The sequence below is a fragment of the Leptinotarsa decemlineata genome, unplaced genomic scaffold, assembly GCF_025532065.1.
Source record: "Leptinotarsa decemlineata unplaced genomic scaffold, Ldec_3_MD MMD2_tig00001621_RagTag_RagTag, whole genome shotgun sequence".
Classification (NCBI taxonomy): Eukaryota; Metazoa; Arthropoda; class Insecta; order Coleoptera; family Chrysomelidae; genus Leptinotarsa; species Leptinotarsa decemlineata.
The window spans coordinates 3,190,792-3,212,124 of NW_027412566.1; the positions used below are offsets into that span (position 1 = coordinate 3,190,792).

At 37.6% G+C, this 21,333-nt stretch overlaps 1 protein-coding gene across 1 annotated transcript in view; it reads right to left on the reverse strand.

Moving 5' to 3' along the window:
- Positions 1-21,333, reverse strand: part of Plc21C (Phospholipase C at 21C) — a 69,823-nt gene that overhangs the window by 23,341 nt on the left and 25,149 nt on the right. The window contains exons 3-4 of the mRNA XM_074176184.1: positions 5,399-5,670; positions 3,950-4,135 (exon numbers count right to left, since the gene is read on the reverse strand). Coding sequence (XP_074032285.1) covers positions 3,950-4,135; positions 5,399-5,670 — 458 coding nt within the window. The remainder of the gene's footprint in view (positions 1-3,949; positions 4,136-5,398; positions 5,671-21,333) is intronic.

Sequence of the window (21,333 nt, forward strand, 5' to 3'; positions counted from 1 at the left end):
AATAATATAATTAGGGAGCTAACTAATTTCGTTATTCAATAATCATTTCTTACTTTAGTGAAATGAATAAAAACACTTTAATTTGGGATCAATGTGTTTTCAAACCATTTCTCAAAAATATTAGTTTCCATGTTCTTATGATAGTCAACAATGCAGCCCTCAAGTTTTTTCCATATAATTTCAAAAAATTCGTAACCTATCATTTACTTCCTCCGCAATGCACAATGATTAGTCGCGATCCTTTGTTTGCAGGCATGTTAGGCGTACACATTCTCGAATCATCTACTTTTTTATAACTGTGTCGTGAGTGTCATACCAAGTTTCGTCCAAATAGAAAATTTGCGTTGTTCTTGTCTATATTTAGTTATGTGTTCTGATTTCCCTAACTACTTGACGTTTGTTTATTATTTTAAATCTAAGTCCTAGTTTCATTATTCAATTCTGAAGAGTTTTGTCACAGCAGCTCACGTTATGGCCGGGAGTATTCAATTTCTTCCTGATGATTTCAGTTGTAGGAATCCCATTACTTTTGTAACAGTCGTATATCGATTTTTCAATGATTTTAATAGATGAACATCTGAAGGTTTCGGTAATCCCGTATCACATCACGTCTTGCGTTCATAAGGTTTGTTTTTGACTATTTTACGTACAGTTGAGAAAGGAATTTTGGTCAAATCTGATGTTGCTTGTAATAGTTTGTTTCCCTCGAAACCAAACTTGAGAAATAGATTCTCATATACATTTAAACGTACTCTTTGTGTTATCACACTATTAGTACTTGTCCAAGGACGCCACATTTTAAACAGATAACAAAATTTTAAGTAATTATAACTGCACCAATATCGAATTTCAACATTCAGTTCCTGAACTGAACACGACGGTGATAACCTTCCCCGATTTCTATTCGTCACGATAACAATTTAATTTAATGACTCTTCAGCCAATCATAAAACTCGGTTAGTAAAAATTATTCAATATGAATCGCCAAGTCTACAGTCCACGTAGATTAGTTCGCTGCCGGTTCATTTCTATGTATTGGTTTTTTTGGCCCTTGAGAGTGCCGCCAACTTTAAGAGTGCGCAATATCGTTTACTTCGACTATACTCGATTTTGTCCATATCCATAAAAACAATCACACCAACTTACTGTTACATAGTTAACAACTGCTAGTCCAAAATGGCTGAAACTTTGTAGAGTGTCAACAGATGAACAATGAAATTTACTAGCTTTTATTTACGAGTGCTGCCATCTTCATGATGAAGTCGGAAACTTCTGATATACTAGTAACTTTTACTAGTATATCAGTATACTAGTAAAATATATAGTATACAGGGTGATTCAAAAGTACTTTGACAAACTTCAGGAGGTGATTCCTCACAATATTCTAATATGAATTGTCCAAATAAATAGATGTCCGAAAACGCTTCGTTTCGAAGATACAGGATGTTGAAGTTTTATTTTTATTTTCGTTTTTATCAAATAACTTTTGAAATACTGAACTTAATTAAACGAAACTTGGTAATAGGAGGTTTTTGAGGTGTCGAATTCGAACCTGATGTTCTTATTGCTCTTACTCGTAGGGGGCGCCACCTACACGTCTTTTTCATTTTTAAAGATTCATAACTTTTTTGGACGTACTTCTAGCACATTTTTCAGTAAAAAAATCGATTCCTCTATCATATCTACGTAAATAAGCTACCCTTGTCACTAGTCGCTGTAAGCAACCGTTTTCTAAATATTTGGACTTGAAAACTTCAAGTCGATTATTTGATAATCGATGCATGTTGAAGTTATTACGAATATTTTGCATTTTTCACAAGAATGCTTTGGAAATAAATTTGACGTTTGTGAGTAGTTTTGGGAATTACATATTTTGTGACAGTTAGACGTTTTGTTGAAGTTTCCTTAAGTAGAAGTAGAAAACACTTATTTTGAAAAAATGGATTATTTAAACAATAATGCTCATTTAGCCGATATGCATTTCGTTTATGGCCTTGCGGATGGCAATGCGCGCGAAGCAAGACGTATTTACCAGGAGCGATTTCCTAATCGAGTACAGCCTTCAGCTCCAACATTTGCTAGTCTCCATCGTCGTTTGGCAGAAACAGGTAGCTTTAAGAGGGCAGCTGATATTATTGGAAGACCACGAGCAGTCCGAACCCCAGAATTGGAAGAAGCTGTTTTGAACGCTCTCGAGAATCCAGAAACAAGCACAAGAGTAATTGCTGAAGCTGTCAATTCTACTCAGTCCACAGTTTGGAGAATTATCCACGATCAACAGTTTTATCCATACCATATTCAAAGGGTACAAGCTCTTTTGCCACGAGACTTTCCCCAACGCATTACTATTCGCAATGGTTTTTTGAGAAAATTGGCTGGAAATCCTCAATATTTAAGATATGTACTCTTCACGGACGAGGCAAACTTCTCCCGAAATGCTATCACAAACTTTCATAACAACCATGTTTGGGCTCTCAAAAATCCGCACGCAGTTAGTGAAAGGCATTATCAGTATCAATTTTCTGTAAATGTATGGGCGGCAATAATTGATAATTACTTGATAGGTCCTTTCTTCCGCTCCGACTGAATGGCGCAACTCACAGAGACTTTTTAGAAAATGAATTGCCGGGACTACTTCAGAATGTACCATTAGAAATTCGTATCCGCATGTGGTTTATGCATGATGGGGCTTCGGCCCATTTTAGCGTTGTAGCCAGGGAATTCCTTAACACAGTCTATCCAAATCGATGGATCGGTAGGGGTGTAGAAGAACCTAACCAGGCGTGGGCACCAAGGTCCCCAGATCTAAACCCATAGATTTTTATTTTTGGGGACATTTGAAGTCACTAGTTTATAAGACTCCAGTAGTGAAGGAGGAAGATCTAAGAACCGAACAGTAGACGCCTGTGAAACAATAAGAAACACACCAATAATTTTTGAGCGGGTACGAGATTCAATGACTAGACGACTGACTGCCTGTATCTTCGCTGAAGGTGGACACTTCCAACAATTTATTTGAATACAATTTAGTTTTGTTTATTTTTGTTTATGTTGACATTTCTTGCAAATTTTATTAAAACAAATACTGATTATGCACCCTTGATACAAAAATAACTGTTTAGCTTAAGGATGTCATAAAAGAACGTACCCAACAGTAATGACCTCTTCAAACGAGTAAAACGTCAAATTCATTTCCGAAGCATTCTTGTGAAAAATGTAAAATATTCGTAATAACTTCCAACATGCATCGATTATCAAATGATTGACTTGAAGTTTTCAAGTCCAAATATTTATAAAACGGTTGCTTACAGCGACTAGTAACAAGGGTAGCTTATTCACGTAGATATGATAGAGGAATCGATTTTTTCACTGAAAAATGTGCTAGAAGTACGCCCAAAAAAGTTATGAATCTTTAAAAAAGAAAAAGACGTGTAGGTGGCGCCCCCTACGAGTAAGAGCAATAAGAACATCAGGTTCGAATTCGACACCTCAAAAACTTCCTATTACCAAGTTTCGTTTAATTGAGTTCACTATTTCAAAAGTTATTTGAAAAAAACGAAAATAAAAATAAAACTTCAACATCCTGTATCTTGGAAACGAAGCGTTTCCGGACATTTATTTATTCGGACAATTCAAATTAGAATATTGTGAGGAATCACCTCCTGAAGTTTGTCGAAGTACTTTTGAATCACCCTGTATATGATATACTAGTAACTTTTTTCATAACTTTGAGATAGTTTCTGATATATTTTAATTGTTCTATTATGCATCCATATTATCAATTCAATGATGCTACTCCAAAAGCAGTAATTCCTACGAAAGTATCGGCAATTTCCTCAGACTTTCCAGGGATTTGTTTTCCACAATAAACTGAAGGTCTAGTAAATGAATCACTCTGAATTGAACTCGTAGTACCCCTCTAGTAAAATTAATAAATTACCATACTTACATTTCATTGAAAACTTTCTCGACTTCCGTCCTCTTCGTGAGCTGAACATAAAAATTGAAAAACATTTCGAAGTCGAATGTTTCCGGATTGATAGTGTCCGTTTTCCCCGTGGAAAATCCCAAAGCGTGCAGTATCGATTCTATTCGTTTTTTGTCCTCTTTATTTTGTGCGAACATTTTCAATACGCTGAAACAAACGAAAATCATCAGTGCGGAAAGATCAAACGACCGTGAAAACTTTTCCTGGTAAAAGTAGTTCGATAGCTTCGAAAGTGAATGAGCTCGAATTCAAAAAGGACGAATAGAAGATTTTCAGCACGTTTCATAAGAAAAAACTAAATACTTTCTATATAAAACTGATGAAAGAGTCATTTTCACTCTGGTTTGTTCTTTGAGTAAGACCGTTATTTAGAAAATAGCGGTTCAGCGGAATACGGTGTGACGTCATCAGATATGCGGAATGCGGAGTTGGCTATAAAACTTTTTTTGGTAGAAGTAATAAGAGGGATACAAAAAAGAGAGCGTTCGAATTCACAAAGGGGCAAAGAAAAGTTTGAGGACGTTCCACAAAAAAATTACCTTAAACTGAAATAACTGAAATGTTCCAAAAATGAAATCAGCTTGTAATTCGAAGAATAGTTCCGAAACAAATTTTCCGAATAAATCCGATGTTTAGAAAACACATTAAAATTAGCGGTTCAGCGAAACAGAGTGTGACGTCACCAGATATAAAAAATGTGGATTTGGCTAGAAAACTCTCCTTGGTAAAAGTAGTAGAAGGGATCCAGAAAAAAGCGTGTTCGAATTCAAAAAGAAACAAAGAAATGATTGTGAAAAAATACATAAAACTGACAAGGGAGTTATTTTATTTTTTTATTCCAAAAATGAAATTGTTACGTGACTCGAGGAATATTGTTGAAAAAAAATCTATGAGTTAATCAGACGCTCAGAAAACAGCTTCAAAGAAGCGGTTCGGCGAAACGGGGTGTGACGTCATTAGATATACGAAACGCGGGGTTGATTGGAAACATTTCTTGGTAAAAGTAGTACGAGGGATTCAAAAAAAAAAGAAATGACTTCGAATTCAAAAAGGGACGAATAGAAATTGTTTTGCACATTCCATGCATGTGTGGGTTTAAAAAATTACTCGTTTAACAATAAAATTGTTTTGGGATTTTGCTAGCGCCATCATTTCAGCGACTGCCACAGTAAAACGTCCGAGATTTCAAAAACCCTTTTTTTATATACATGATGTAGAATTACATTATCCCAATATCGTTGAATTCTCAATAAAAAATGTCATTCAATACATGGAGTACAGGTACCTTTTCATCAGCTATATAAAAGTAAGGTTGATGATAATTCATCAAAATGAAACGTTGTTTTGCAAATTTCTCAAGTTTTATAGTAGGGTCCCGAAATATATAATGAATTTCAAGTAAATACTTACTTTTTTACCGGTATATTTCCAGACTTGTCTCTAATCAAATTCAATTTGGTGTACGCTTTGAATAAATACATCTTAGTTGTGCCATTGATTTGGTTCAAATTATAAGCTAAACTTATGAGAGATTCAGTCCACAGCCTGGCGATTTCTTTTCTCGTACAACAAAAATTAATGAAAGCGATATTTACAAAGTCATTCGCACAGCAAACGGTTACGGTTTTTTCTTCCAGCGTGTCCTGGGAGCCCATCGTCACGATCTGCCTTAATTTTGGATCCTGGAATCAATGAAAAAACGTTAACTAGACGATACACACATCTATACAATAACTATTTTCTACTGATTTTTATTTTTTACGATCGGTTTCGGTTTATTAAACCATTTTCAAGTAGAGTGACGCAGTAAAGTCAAATAAAATGGCGCAGTCAAACTGCATCAGTTTATTTGACTTTACTGCGGTTTATTAAACCATTTTCGAATAAACTTACGCTGTAAAACTGCGTTTATTAAACCATTCTCGAATGAAGTGACGCAGTCAAACTGCGTCAGTTTATTTGATTTTACTACGGTTTATTTAAACACTCTCGAATAATCTAACCCGGTCAAACTGCGTAAGCTTATTCGACTTTATTGCGGTTTATTGAACCATCTTCGAATGAAGTAACGCAGTCAAACTGCGTCAGTTTATTTGACTTCATTGCGGTTTATTAAACCATTTTCTAATAAACTGAAGAAGTCCAGTGAAACTACGTCAGTTTATTTGACTTTACTACGGTTTATTGGACCATTCACGAATAAACTGACGCAGTCAAACTACGTCAGTTCATTTGACTTTACTGCGATTTATTAAACCATTCTCGAATGAAGTGACACAGTTAAACTGACGCAGTTTATTTGACTTTACTACGGTTTATTAAACCATTCTTGAATAATCTGACGCAGTCAAACTGTGTTAGTTCATTCGACTTTACTGCGGATTATTAAACCATTCTCGAATAATCTGACGCAGTCAAACTGTGTCAGTTCATTCGACTTTACTACGGTTTATTAAACCATTCTCGAATAATCTGACGCAGTCAAACTGCGTCAGTTTATTCGACTTTACTGCGGTTTATTGAACCATTTTCGAATGAAGTGACTTAGTCAAACTATGTCATTTGTCCATTGAATAATCTGACGCAGTCAAACTGCATCAGCTTATTCGACTTTAGTGCGGTTTATTGAACCTTTTTCGAATGAAGTGACGCAGTCAAACTAACGCAGTTCATTTGACTTTACTACGGTTTATTGAACCATTCTCTAATAAACTGACGAAGTCAAACTGCGTCAGATTATTTTATTTTACTACGGTTTATCAAACCAGTCTCGAATAATCTGACGCAGTCAAACTGCTCAGTTCATTCGCCTTTACTGCGGTTTATTGAACCATTCTCTAATAAACTGACGAAGTCAAACTGCGTCAGTTTATTTGACTTTACTACGGTTTATCAAACCATTCTCGAATAATCTGACGCAGTCAAACTGCGTCAGCTTATTCGACTTTAATGCGGTTTATTAAACCATTCTCGAATGAAGTGACGCAGTCAAACTAACGCAGTTAATTTGACTTTACTACGGTTTATTGAACCATTCTCTAATAAACTGACGAACTCAAACTGCGTCAGATTATTTTACTTTACTACGGTTTATCAAACCATTCTCGAATAATCTGACGCAGTCAAACTGCGTCAGTTCATTCGCCTTTACTGCGGTTTATTGAACCATTCTCTGCGGTTTATTAAACCGCAGTAAACTGACGCAGTAAAGTATAAGAACGAGAAAGATACTTTGAATGTTATTTGCATCCTCAAATTTATTTGTCTAACAAGGCAGCTTCATATAACATTATATCAATTAGTACAAATTTGAAAAGGAATATTTTTAGCAGAGTCAGTTTTTTGTGAGAAAAAAATTAATTAGGTTCCAAAGCGAAAAAACGTTCAAAAAATGAAGTGGCAACCACTTGAAAAAGCAGCCTGAAATCGACACACATTGATTATTTCAGAACCAAAAATTTGGATGGAAGGGTCGGTCGTTTACTTGTCAGTTAAACCGAAATATTATTTTTTGTCAGCTTTTGTTTTATCTGGAAAGCGTATCAGGAAGATACAGAGCATCACGTCGCCAGCTTTCGAGCTGGCACATAGCCACGAAGAAACAGTTGAAAATAAATACTTGATAATTGATCACCATTTTTCAATCATTGCTGTTTTATACATGTCAAAATGAGCGGCGTACAGTTATTATGAATTGATGAAAATTACACTTCATACGAATCTGGTGTCATTGAATGGCACTAATAAAATAAACGAACTGTAATAATAGCTTTTGGCAATCCGTAACCGTGAAATTGAGTTCTAGCAATAAGCGGAAAACAATGATCGTGTTTCTCATCAAGTTTTATTGAAAAATAGTGATGAACATTTGTAAGAAACAGGACCTCAAAGTCTAGCAAAATTGACGTAACAAGGATTCATTTTTTGTACTATTAGCTACTACTTAGCTATTTATTATATAGTGGAACGCATAAAACATTTCATTCAATTGATTTATAAAAGAAATAACATTGAGTAGATCAAACAAAGTAGCAGTTACCTGTGAATAAATTACTTCTTTAAAGCAGCTAGACATATTGGCGAAGGAGCCCGTTCTAGAGAATTGTTCAAATTGAATCGCTAATACGATTAACAGACAAACATTAAATGTTTATACAATGAGCCTTTTTCTTGAAAATAGTACAGCGAACGTGTCACGAGAGGCAGCCCTAGTAGTAGTAGGACATAAACTATTCACATGTAAAACAGTGTTATTTACGTAATTATTTTGTGCTAGTATAACGCTAACAAAGCATTGGTGTTTTGCGAATTATACGTCGGATAATCGATATATTTTTTATACCATTTATGAAACCTCATGTTAATGAGGTTAGATGTAAGAAACGTATACATGCTTCGAGGAGAGTGGATTTAACAGTGCAAAAAATAAATAAATATTCATATGTATGCTATAAATGAATGAAATGAATAGTAAATTTTTCATTGTTAATTACCATTGATCATTTATTGAATTATATTCATTCATTATATTTAATTAAATTTATTTCATTACCATCTATATTTGATTCATATTTCACTCGGAAATGAATCTGAAATTCATAATTATTTTAAATTTCTTTTATTACAGTTTGAATCTACCGCTACTCTTTTACTAGCGTATGTATACTAACCTGTCTATTAATGAACTTTTTTCCAGTTACTTTTAAATTACGGCATGTAAGCCAACGTTTCAATGTTACAACATTTCTATCCTTTACAGTTGCAAATTTTAGTTTTGCTCCAGGAACATCTGTTAGAAACATTCTTTTTTAATTATACTTTATCATATGTTTATTTTTATTCAATAATATTGTTGAAAGGAACAATAAACCGCCTATAAACAGTTGTGTGAAAAATGACAACTATACAGGGTGAGTCAACAAGATTCCCTCGGTCCATTGCTATCAGGGAAAACAATTTTCTGAATTGCTCAATTTTTGTCGCAGTCATATCGATAAATAATATCTTTTAAAATTGTTTTCTCGCCAACCAAAGTTATATATTTTTCCAAATGGAACACCCCATATATGAATACGTCATTCGATTCCATATTTTTGTAGCTCTATAAGCTATTTCCATTGCGGCATTGCAGTTCCAGGTTTCCAGAAAAACCTATTTTGCAGAAAATTTTTTGCCAAAAAAATTATCCTATCAAATTTGTCTATTTCTAGTCATGTGTGTCGAAATAACCAATGAAACCATCATTACACTGATAACTACCCATGGATAGTTTTCACGGGTAGTTATCACTTATGTCATGACATTGCTAAGCAACCAACACAATAAAGTTGTTTGACATTTCAGTAATTCAATTTATTTCGAAAATGTCACTTCCTCGCTTTGGTGTTCAAAATGATGCGGCAATTGACAAAATCATTGAAGAAAATACACCAAAAAATACTCTCAATAGTAAAAAATACACTTGGAAAATATTTATGGAGTTTTGTGACGCCAGAAAATATGAATTGGATGGAAATCGTACTCTCGAAGAGCTTGCATTAATACTCAAGGATTGGGCGATTAATATGAGAAAAAAGGATAGCACAGAGTTTAAGGAGGCTACTGTTAAAACCGTATGGAATATAACAAGCAAATTATTACAAGAAAAGTATTACAAGGAGTATAATATCATGCAAGATCAACGGAATATCATTATACGAATTGTTCTTTTAATAACTGTGTGTTCAATAAATAATTTTGTTCGAATTGCAAAAAATTTTCTCACCGAATATCCCTCGAACATTGATAAATAACTCATAATTTTATCACAACTTCCTCAAGCACGTTATTTTAGGTAACATCCCTCTGCCTTCGGCGTCGGGATGTTACCAAATAACGTGCTTTCGAAAACTGTGATAAAATTATTTCGTTAGTTATCAATGTCCTTGGGATATTATAGCTGATAATTATTTTTAATTCACCACCCGCATATATACAGACGGCTCAAAAACCAAAGAAGGCTCAGGATGTGGAGTGTACTCCAGATCACTAAGCCTAAGACTCAAGTTGAGAATGGGAAAACATATACCAGCGTGGTCCAAACAGAACTGGCTGGTATCTCAATTGCCACAGAAGAAATAACCAGGAAAGGAATTCCTGGCAAAAACATAACAATTTGCACTGATAGCAGACAAGCCCTTTTAGCCATGAACAGACAACGTGTTACCTCAGGGCTAGTACTAGTGTGCCACCAAGATTTAGCCAAAGCCTCGATAGATAATAACATTATCCTGGGGTGGGTTAAAGGGCACGACAGGAGTAAAGGTGACCACCTCTTTAGCCAAGGAAGCGGCTGGACTAAGAATTTTAGGACCCAGTGGCACTTCGACAATTGCGGAACTAGCCAAATGTTACATCCATGCTCAATCTCTAAAGAGATGGGATGAAATAAAAGGATCTTGCCAGGATCACCCTGGAAGACCCTGGAAAGCTGGCGCCGAAGAAATATCTAGCGATGACCAGGAAAAATCTACGCTTAACAGTAGGATTTCTGACTGGCCACTGTCAACTGAGGAAACACCTCCACAATATGGAGCTAGTGGACAAACCTCTATGCAGGATGTGTGAACAGGAAGATGAAACTGTCAGGCATGTTCTATGCGAATGTCCGAAGTTATCGACAATAGGAGAGTGTGTGTTGGCCTACACTTGCCGATGTAAAGGATTCGTCTCCCAGAGACCTGTCCACCTTCTTGGGAAGGACAGGATGGACGATGACCTAGGAGGACAACTCCTCGGGATGTACAATGGGTCACATGTGGCCTAATTGCTGTGGGCCTACACTCACCCCTCTACTCTGCAGATACAGAATTCACCACCCGCATATCTACAGCAATTAAGTAGATTTTTTTACAAATAGTTAGTCATCACTATGGTAATTTCGGGAATCTCAACTTTTGGAAACAATATACAGGGTGCTCGGTAAAACCGGTCAAGTTTCATTCATTTTCAAACGCGCATGCCAAAAGGCCGATGCCATGACCTTGGCTGCAGATGAAACGGTATTCGCCTTCTTTGGAGCCGGATCTCCCCTTGTAGTCCACTGTTTTTATTGTTTTTTGTATCGGGTGTAAAGTGGTGTACCCACGTTTCATCCATGGCTATGAAACGCCGCAAGAATTCTGATTTGTTGCTGTGTAATTTCATTTTTTAATTTTTTTAATTATATATACTTCATTGTCCAAAGAAAAAAATCTTGTTGGCAAAGTTAGTGAATAAATATAAAAGAATACATAAATGCCCCATGAATATAAGAATATAGATAAAATATAATGTAAACTAAAGTATAAAAACACTGAATAAAAAACCAGAAACAGTGGTTGAAACATACATACACATAAAACATGCTAAGTTAAAAATGATAGGTATAGAACTCAGTGAAACTGTAATAGGGTCTACCAAAATTTCTTTAATCATTTTTGGTATCAATATTTATCCCTTTATTGTAACTCGGCAGATGGTTATACATCTTCACACCGTTGTAAAATAAGAAGTCCTTGACCAGAAAGTTGCAAGGGATAGGTAATTTTAAATTTTTTTGCATGCTCTGACGAGTTGTTTAGTGATGGGTGGTAACCTCAAGTTTCACAAGATGTTTCTTAATTGAACACACTTTCTCCAGAATAAAAAGACTTACAACCGTCAACATTTTTTTATCTTTAAACAGTTGCCTGCATGAGTCACGAGGTTTAGCTTTGCACAAGTATCGTATAACTCTCTTCTGTAATACAAATACAGACTCCAGCAAATTAAGGCTACACACACCCCAAAAGGTTCCACCGTCTATATACAGTCCCAGAAATTTAGTACACTCTCTGTTCTCAATGATACCGCTCGCTACAGATAAATTCTGAAGTGAACATTTGAAATTCATAATATTTGTTTTAGAAATACTAAGGAAGAGTAGATTGGAATCACACCAAGACTTGATTTTTTGTATATCATGAGCTATTGTCTCATTGAATATATCGATACCTTAACTATGCCACAATATAGTGGTGTCGTCAGCAAAGAGAGTGAATATTCCAGATATACGCATGTTCATCAAATCGTTAATATACAACAGGAATAATATGGGACCGAGAACCGATCCCTGTGGTACACCAGTATTCATTTCAATACTGTTTCAACATTTGATCATTTTCACAATCTGACTGCGACCATCCATAGATATTCAGCTTTCGTAGCAGTATTTTATGATCAACGCAGTCAAACGCTTCATATGATGAAGATGTTGATAAATGATTTTTTTATTGATTTGGGTTTTGTAAAATATAATTTTTTTATTTTTATTATTATTGTTATTATTTTTTTTATGAAAATTTTAATCGACCAGACTCTTACGTTGAGTTTAAATCCTATACCTCAGTGTATAGAGATTTTTCTCAACCTCTCAGGTGGATTCAGACAAAAACACAACAATTACTTACCAAACTTTGATTTTTCTAGTAGATTTCACCTGTGGAAAAATTTGGAAAAAGACACAATTGCTCTTAGGAAATGTAGAACAGTTTTAATTGTAAAAGTAAAAATATGTTTGATTCAGAAATATATAAATTTATCAATTGCCAAAAGAGAAAATTCCTTAATTCTAAGAAAGCCCTAAATCTACACCGAACAACGAACTATTCAATATAGAAACACCGAACAAATGTGGTAATTGCCAGTTTATGAATTGCAGATCACTGTAATTCGGTAGAGTCCAATTTCTGGTTTTGATTTCAAGTACTTTTTATTCTTATTCAGTTCGTAGGTCTTTTCATTAATATATGCATATATTGTTTATAAATGGTTCAAGTAAATACCTTACTTTCCTCCAACGCTGATGTGTGTGTGGTGTGATATTTCTGTGAAGATGGAACTCATGGATTTCTTACTCGACTTGGCTGGACAGGTAGGTTTTTTTTTACTGAATTTATTATTACTAATCAGTATTCACTACTATTCAGTTTAATTCTTAATTCATATACTATATAATTCAAATTTTACGGAGAGAAAAATTTATCGTGGCGTCTCTTTCGTTGCCTCAAGAAGAATCTCGTTGTTGATAAAAAAATTGAAAATCTATCTCGTTCGCCTAGTTACCATCTATCAATTGTCACATATACAAATTTTCAAATTCTTTTTCAGGAAAATTTTCTGCTGCTGCAGCAGCATCTCCGTCATTCAATTTAATGTCCAAACTTATAGACAATATACGATGTACCGCACTTTTTGAAATACCTACTAAGTCTGCAAGCTCGCGCACTTTCGGTAGACGATCATTCACCGGTTCTGGAATCGGTTTCTCATTTGGTCAACCACTGCGATGTTCGTCTAGGCAGCTCGTTCGGCCTCGCTTCTCCATTTTCACCCATTCACCAAAGAGGTACACTATTGATGGCTACCAAAAAAAATACTAGACAACGCAGCGTCTTCAAACTAGATTGTGTGCTTTCCAATACCACGATATTTTTCAAACTACTGCCATCTATTGGTCAGGCCGGGTACTTCCGGGACCATCCTGGTATATACTACGTATGACACTTCCTATGAGAGCGTTCACCAGACGATATCGAAATCAGTGAAGTCTCATCTGGCAACTCGGTTGCATTTTCTATTATACAGATTTACGACGTACGATACATGTTTACGTCCTCCGCAGATTTCAAAACAATGAAATGGTTGCTGTTACGGATCTCCAGCGAGCATTCATGTCTGGAATCTGGAAATAGCAGATTACCAGGCATCGACCGTATCTGTTTGATATTCATTCCGCATATGACGACCGCAATAACGGAAAATAAAGCGACTCGTCCTCATTATGGAGACTTTCTAAGTACAGCATATATTGGTTTAGTGGATGGTTTATTTTTGTTGCTCCGATGAGCAAACTGGCGGTTTTTCCAATTCCTTTCGTGAGAGGTCAATGTTACCTTCTTACTTCGTGACGCAAATATAACTATGATAATGTCATTGTTCTATCTAGACAGAGCTACGAACTCGGTGTCAAGAAATACTTGGAGTACAAGTTTTTTTTTAAATAGACTGAAAAGTCAAACCATTATCGTCTCCCGTCAAAATAATATACGAACTGGAATTTCTGTAAGTCTTTTGGGAATCCAACAAGACGACTCAAATTGGTCCACTCATAACGAGAATATATCGAGTGGTCCAACGAAAAGTATGAACCTTGCTTTTCTCCTTTTTTTGTAACTTAACGCAAAAATGCTAGGACAGATCAATTTTGCTTTTGAGGGGGACATATTTTAGATGTATTTTTCTACCTGTGCCTTCAACCCCCAAGCGAGGGTGAGTAACAAGGGCACATCATTTGAAAGGGCACAAAATTCTCTTTCCAATAATACCTAATTTGTTGTATTTACTTGAATAGTTATAAAAAAAGCAAGAACATTTACTCGATATTTTTGGAGTTAATGAAAATGCGGAAAAAACGGCATTTTTATCTCTACTAGATTCTTAAATTTTCTCGTGCGTTTTTTTGTTCAAATAACAACAGCAGATAAGTGTACAAAAAAAATTTAGGCAAAAGTTCATTGATTCAGTTCGGTTGCTTTTGAAATTATTTCAACTTTACTGTAAAAATGGTTTATTCCATTCCTTTACGAGTTGAAATTGTTAAACTTCATTATCCACATGATAGTTGTGCTAGACTTACTGCTCGCCTCTTTAATAACAGTCATCCCGGGAAAAATGTGAATGATTCGTACGTTTGCCAAGTTAGTCCAAAAGTTTGTCGATACCGGATCTGTCTGTAATGTGAAACACCAGCCACGGAAACCGATCAGAAATGAAGCAGTGGAAGTCGCTGTTTTGGGACATGTTGAATTGGATCATACTCAAAGTACCCGTCAGCTTGCTGCAGCCTCAGGTGTCTCCCGTTCGTCCATAATACGGATATTAAAAGCCTATAAATTTCATCCGTACAAAATTAAATTAGTACAGGAACTCAATGAAGATGATCCTGATAGAAGGCTGCAATTTTGTGAACAACTGAGCCAGCTACTAATTGATGATCCGTACCTATCATTCAACACGTGCTTTTCCGATGAGAGTACATTTTTTTTAAATGGAGCTGTGAATAAGCATAATTGCCGTTACTGGGATGACAGTAACCCACACTTATTCCGAGAGGTCCATACCCAGTACCCTCAAAAAATCAATGTCTGGTGTTACATATTAGGTAGTCATATCGTAGGGCAACTTTTTATTCCTGGGAATTTAACTGGTGAGGTCTACCGGAACATGCTTGAAGATACAATTGATCCTCTCATAACAGAAATAATTGAAAATGACCAAAATCATAATGATGATCAGCTTCATTTCCAGCAAGATGGAGCACCTCCTCACATGTTGCTCCGGTAAGAGAGTTTTTAGATGACCGGTTTCCTGGACGGTGGATTGGAAGGAGAGGCCCCATCGAATGGCCTGCCAGGTCACCTGATTTATCGCCTTTAGACTTTTTTCTTTGGGGACACTTGAAAAATAAATGTTTTGCTACGCAGCCCGAGTCCATAGAAGATCTTCGCCAAGGAATTACAGCAGAGTGCAAAAGTATAACACCTGATATGCTACAGAATGTTAGGAATAGAGTTGAACAAAATCTGTATTATTGTATGCAAGCAAATGGGTCACATTTTCAGCACTTGCTGAAGTAGGATTCTACTAAGTCAATTACACATTTCAAAGTACTGGGTTGTAGTTGTTTTTCTTCATAATACCGACATGTTTGAGTGAAATACAACAAATTAGGTATCATTGGAAAGATAATTTTGTGCCCTTTCAAATGATATATCACTCGACCCCACTTTCCATTTGAAATTTTAGGGTTGTTACTCACCCTCGCTAGGGGGTTGAAGGCACAGGTAGAAAAATACATCTAAAATGCAAAAGCAAAATTGACCTGTCCGAGCATTTTTGCGTTAAGTTACAAAAAAAGGAGAAAAGCAAGGTGCATACTTTTCGTTGGACCACTCTGTATAGATCATATATAGAATAGTGCTTAGAGGATGAGAGTACGACCAGCTGTCGAAAGCGCTCGCATATAATCAAATAGAAGTCATAGAGCTTCAGATCCTTTTTGTAACTTACATTAATAGTAAAATATATAATATAATAGCCAGTATTAATATACAGGGCCAGTTCACAATGTTTGCTGATGACACGACACTGTCGTGGAAGGAGTCTAATTTTGAGTTACTAAAATCAAAAATGACTTATGCATCATGATAATGCACCTGCTCACTCGTCATTGCTTGTTCGTGAGTTTTTGGCCAAAACCAACACCGTTATCATGCCTCAGCCACCGTATTCACCAGATTTGATCCCCTGCGACTTTTTTCTGTTTTCAAGGTTGAAGAGACCCATGAAAGGACGCCGTTCTGCGACGATTGAGGAGATAAGAACCGACTCGCTCAGAGAGCATAAGGACACACCAAAAAGTGCATATCACAACTGCTTCAGGATTGGAAAAAACGCTGGCATGAGTGTATTATGTCTGGGAGGGACTACTTTGAAGGGGCAAAATAGGAATCGATGAATAAATAGATATTTTTTTGAATACCAAGTTAAACAATGTACTTGTCTCTAGTTCACAATATCGGCACGAAACGAAGTATCGCTCATTTTGGATTCCCTATAAAATGATTGTAACTCAAGAGAAAAGTAGCATTAATTTTTTTCTTTGACCCACTCTACATGTAAAGTGATGAGTCACGTACAAAGAAAGACTAGCTACACCTTCGAATTTACAGGAGTATCGATCATTTTCAACTTCGTTTGGCATCACAAGTTATTCTAATTGCGTCGAGGAACGGCCGTATACACATCCCGGCTAAGTACACAGAATAGACGTCGGACATTTTCAGTTTTATGTAGGTTTCTGGCTCTGTTCACCCTAATTTGAATAAAATGACAATTTCCGCCCCTGGTAATGCACCACTTCACGCTTTGCAAACGTTATTTGGATATGTGACTTGGCATTTTCAGAAATATTTAAATTTAGCCACGATGCATGTAGAAACCATTAATCGGGATTATGGGAACGGTCCATTTTCATACAGATGAAGTGCTTTGATGTGAAACTAATTAAAAATAGTAAATTGCATACCGGGAGACCAACATCTATGATTCAATCGAGAAATGTCATTATTATTATTATTTTTCACCGTAGTGTGCGCTGGTCAGGCTCTATCCCCCGAAGCCCCGATCCATTCGCGCCAGTATTATCTATCAATAACCACTCCCCACACCGTAGGGTAAGTGACCATTGGGCCCGTTAATCATGTGCCCTGAGCAAGCGCAGTGAGCCAAGAATAACAGCCTTCTTCATCTGTGCGGCTAAGATTTCTGCGTTAGTGCGGTAAGCCATTATGATTTCAAGATTCGAGAGTAGAGAGGCCATCATTCCACCAAGGACTCCAATAATCAGAATCTGGATAGAGTCTGCGGAGTTCGAAGAGAAAATTTCGATATTTTGTCCGTTTTTCCTTCTCTTTTCTGACGATATTCGTCTCGCCAGGAGCTGAAAACTCCAAGACAAATATCATCTTGCTCTGGTGGTCGAAAAGGACTACATCAGGCTTATTAGCTTGTATGAGCCTGAGGGTGGGGAACGAATAGTTCCAATAAATTCGGCACTTCTTGTTCCCCACAACGGATTCAATATCCCCCGAAGCGTAGGGCAACACCGGTGTCTCGTCAATACCGTAAGAGTGCCGTAGATGGAAATATAGCACTCTTAGGGCCGCGTTATGTCGATAGACATAGGCCGAGACCGCATATGCTGGACATGCTGATAGCAAGTGCATTAGGGTCTCGGGCGCCTCGAGACTGCGGTATACTAAGGTGTTGAAGACACCATCCTGGCAAGCCATGATGAACCCCTCAGTTTCCGACTTCAGCCCACTCGACCTGAGAAAAGCGAACGTCAGGCGCCTTGATAAGCCAAGGTCTCCAATGTTATTGAAGAAGACCCCATGCATTGGCTTACCCTTGTGTGTAAGGTGATCTCTGCGGCTTTTATCTGAGCTTTTTGCTGAACGGGTTCCAACTCGGTGACAGAGTTGTAGTCACCTCGTTCAGAGTCGAAAACTATACCGAGTTCATCAGCTGCTCGGGCAGCTGCCCTAAGGAGAAATGCTCCAATTCCTGCTCTCTCATTATCACAGACCATGCAGAGAAGGGGATCCGAACTCCTGACGACTTTACAGGCTGTCTCCAGTACCATTCTGTCATGTAGACACTCCAAACTCAAAAGTCCACGGCCTCCCTGTTGTCGGGGGAAGTACAACCGTAGAACGGACGATTTGGGATGCAAACTCCTAAGGAAATGCATCATTTTTCGGGTCTTTACGTCGAGTTGATACAGCTCCTCCCGAGTCCACTTCACTACTCCAAACGAGTAGAGTAAGATTGGAACGGCAAGCATATTTGTTGCAGCAACTTTGTTCTTCCCCGACAGTTCCGATGACCAGATCTGTCGAAGTTTGTGCTGATACTTGCCGCGGAGAGATTTCTTCACTGCTGTTACCTCATGTGAGTGGCGTTGTTCCACCCCGAGGTAAGTATACGTCTCTCCGGCATCAAGATGGTGTAGGTTGCTTCCATCTATGAGCTTCACATCCTCTCCGTAGTCCCCGCATAGTCCTCTTCTGAGGTGGACCATTGCACATTTGTCTATCCCGAATTTCATACCGATAGCATGCGTGTACTCTTCCACCACCCTCAAGGACTGATGGAGATCCTTCTCTCCAGAGGCATGAAGTTTGAGATCATCCATATAAAACAAATGGGTGACCTTGTGCCTCCGGTTTCCAGGAGTGCCACAGTTATACCCTCGAGTATTTCTGAGCGCAATGTATAATAGCAATAGTGAGATGCAGAATAGAAGGGGACTGAGAAAATCACCCTGAAATACACCCCTTCTTAAAGTGACCCACCCTGTTTGGACTCTGGCTTGACCAGATTCCTGTTTGGACTCTGGCTTGACCAGATGTTATGGTGAAGCGAGTTCGCCAAAGTGGTATCAGTTGTTCAATGCATCTCACTATTTTGTCGGGTACCGCAAGGCATCTGACCAAATGCAAGATGAGCTCATGCGTAATTGTATCAAATGCCTTACGGTAAACGATCCAGGCCATAGAGAGGTTACGCTTATATTGTATCGAGTCCTGCGTTACACATCTATCGATGAGCAGGTTCTCTTTACATCCAGCGACTCCTCTCTTCGACCCTCTCTGCTCATATATCCGTTCGAACACTCGGTCAACTGCGGTGAGTATTCGTGTGTATAAGATGCTTGTGAACAACTTATAACACGAATTCAAGCATGTTATCGGTCTGTAATTCTTAGGAATCGACAAATCTCCGCTTTTGGGGATAATAACGGTCCGCCCCTCGACAAACCAATCCGGAATCGGCTGCTCTCCGTCCAGCCATGAGTTGAAAACCCTAGCCAGATGGCGGTGGGTACCTGGTAGTTTTTTCCACCAATAAGTGTTCAGCCCATCTGTGCCTGGAGCAGCAAAGTTCTTGGAACCAACAAGGACCCTTCGAACGTCATCCGGGGTTATCGGGTTGCGCAGTTCATTGAGCTCAGTCTGTCGAAGCTCTCTGTTGAACGCTTCAAACTGCGCTAGTGCTGGAGTTTCTAAGTTGAGTGGCTACGGGTGTTCGTAGATATCCTTCCAGAAAGATTCCACCTGATCAGCGGTCGGCGGATTATCCACAACACGTGGAGGCTCTTGGAATAAGCGAGGTTTCTCGCGGAAACTAAGGTTTTCCGCGATACTTCTCGCTCACCTCACTAGTGACTTCTTAGCAGCCACTAGCATTCGTATCCTATCAAGGCAGTGCTGTTTGGTGGTCACTGCGGGCGTGAAAGACCTGTTGGCCGCCCTATAATCCATCACACATTGGATACGAGACGCGTGTTGTCTTGCCGACGTGATCTAAGTCTCCATCTTGTGTACACGCCGTTCAATCAATTATTATCATTATTATTATCTACTTCAAACAGTTTTTTAATCGAAATAAGCGCCAGTTGAGTTAGTGCTAAGGTAACACATGTCGATGTTGTTGATAGCTCCACCACTCTTTCAACAGCACTCTGGCAAACAAACCTTTCGTGTTGAAAACTTCGTAGTGTGTTTCATTAACGCTCTTAATTGGTAATACCTATTAATAAGTTGTACTTGTACCACCCTAACACAAACACATTAACCCTTACACTCGTCGCGTGAAAATCATTTGCGTGCTCGTAATTTCCAATTGTTAGTTCGACGTGTTTCCCACTTTTCCGGAAGCCGTGCATTGTCAATTTTGATTAATTATTCGAATTATTTTTACGCCAGAGCGTGTTGCCGTAAGGCGTGGTGTTACAGAGGTCGATTTGAATCGCTAGAGATTGGAAAAACGTTATCAGCAAGTTTATTCCTTATAAACGCAGTTTTCCTAATGAAAGAGTTCCTATAGAGTGGAGTTCGAGGTGTACTGAGTTGACCCTCAAACGATGAGCAGCCACAACCTTCGATTTTCCAGACTATCGAGGTTGAAAGCGATGTTTGTCCTTAAACTCGGCACCAACGTGTCTCAAATCAGGCGGATGGCTCTTTTTTGGATGGAATCCAGCAGCTTCAGGGTATGCCTAGGGGCGGAGCTGCATATATGTGAACAATACTCCAAAGGAGGTCTGATTTCTCATTTACTTAAAAAAGCCAGGTGGCTGAAAATGTACGGTAGGCGGACTCTTCATTCTTCGACCTCTACAACAAAATAACTTAGCGAACTGATGTTCATCAGGCGCAAAATGATCCATGTTGTTAGACACTCCATAAAACTATTCAAAAAGTCTTTTACTTATACAGCTGCATTCTATAACAACCTGTTTCCAGTTTCAGGTACTGCCTGAAAAAACATCTGAAAAACCAATAATACATGAATATCTTCTACAACACATAGGCTCTTGTAGGCCATAGCTAAAATATTTGTAGTATTCTTATGTTTGCATGGAGATCCGCCTCATCTCCCCTCTTTATTCGAATTAAATGTTGTACCCGCTATCACAATTACAATTTTAGATCCTTTGTTATTTTTTTTTTTTAGTTTTTTATCTTTTCCATCATTTTTTTGTAAGGTGCAAGAGGAAGAATGCACTCTTTTCAATCTTATATCCTGTTGACAACTTTGTATTTTGTTTTTCTCCATATTTTATCATGTTATTTTTGCTGTCAATCAATTCATTTATTATTATTATTATCTGTAGCTGTAGTTTGTACAGTTTTCTGGTTCGGAGTTTCAAGCTTTTG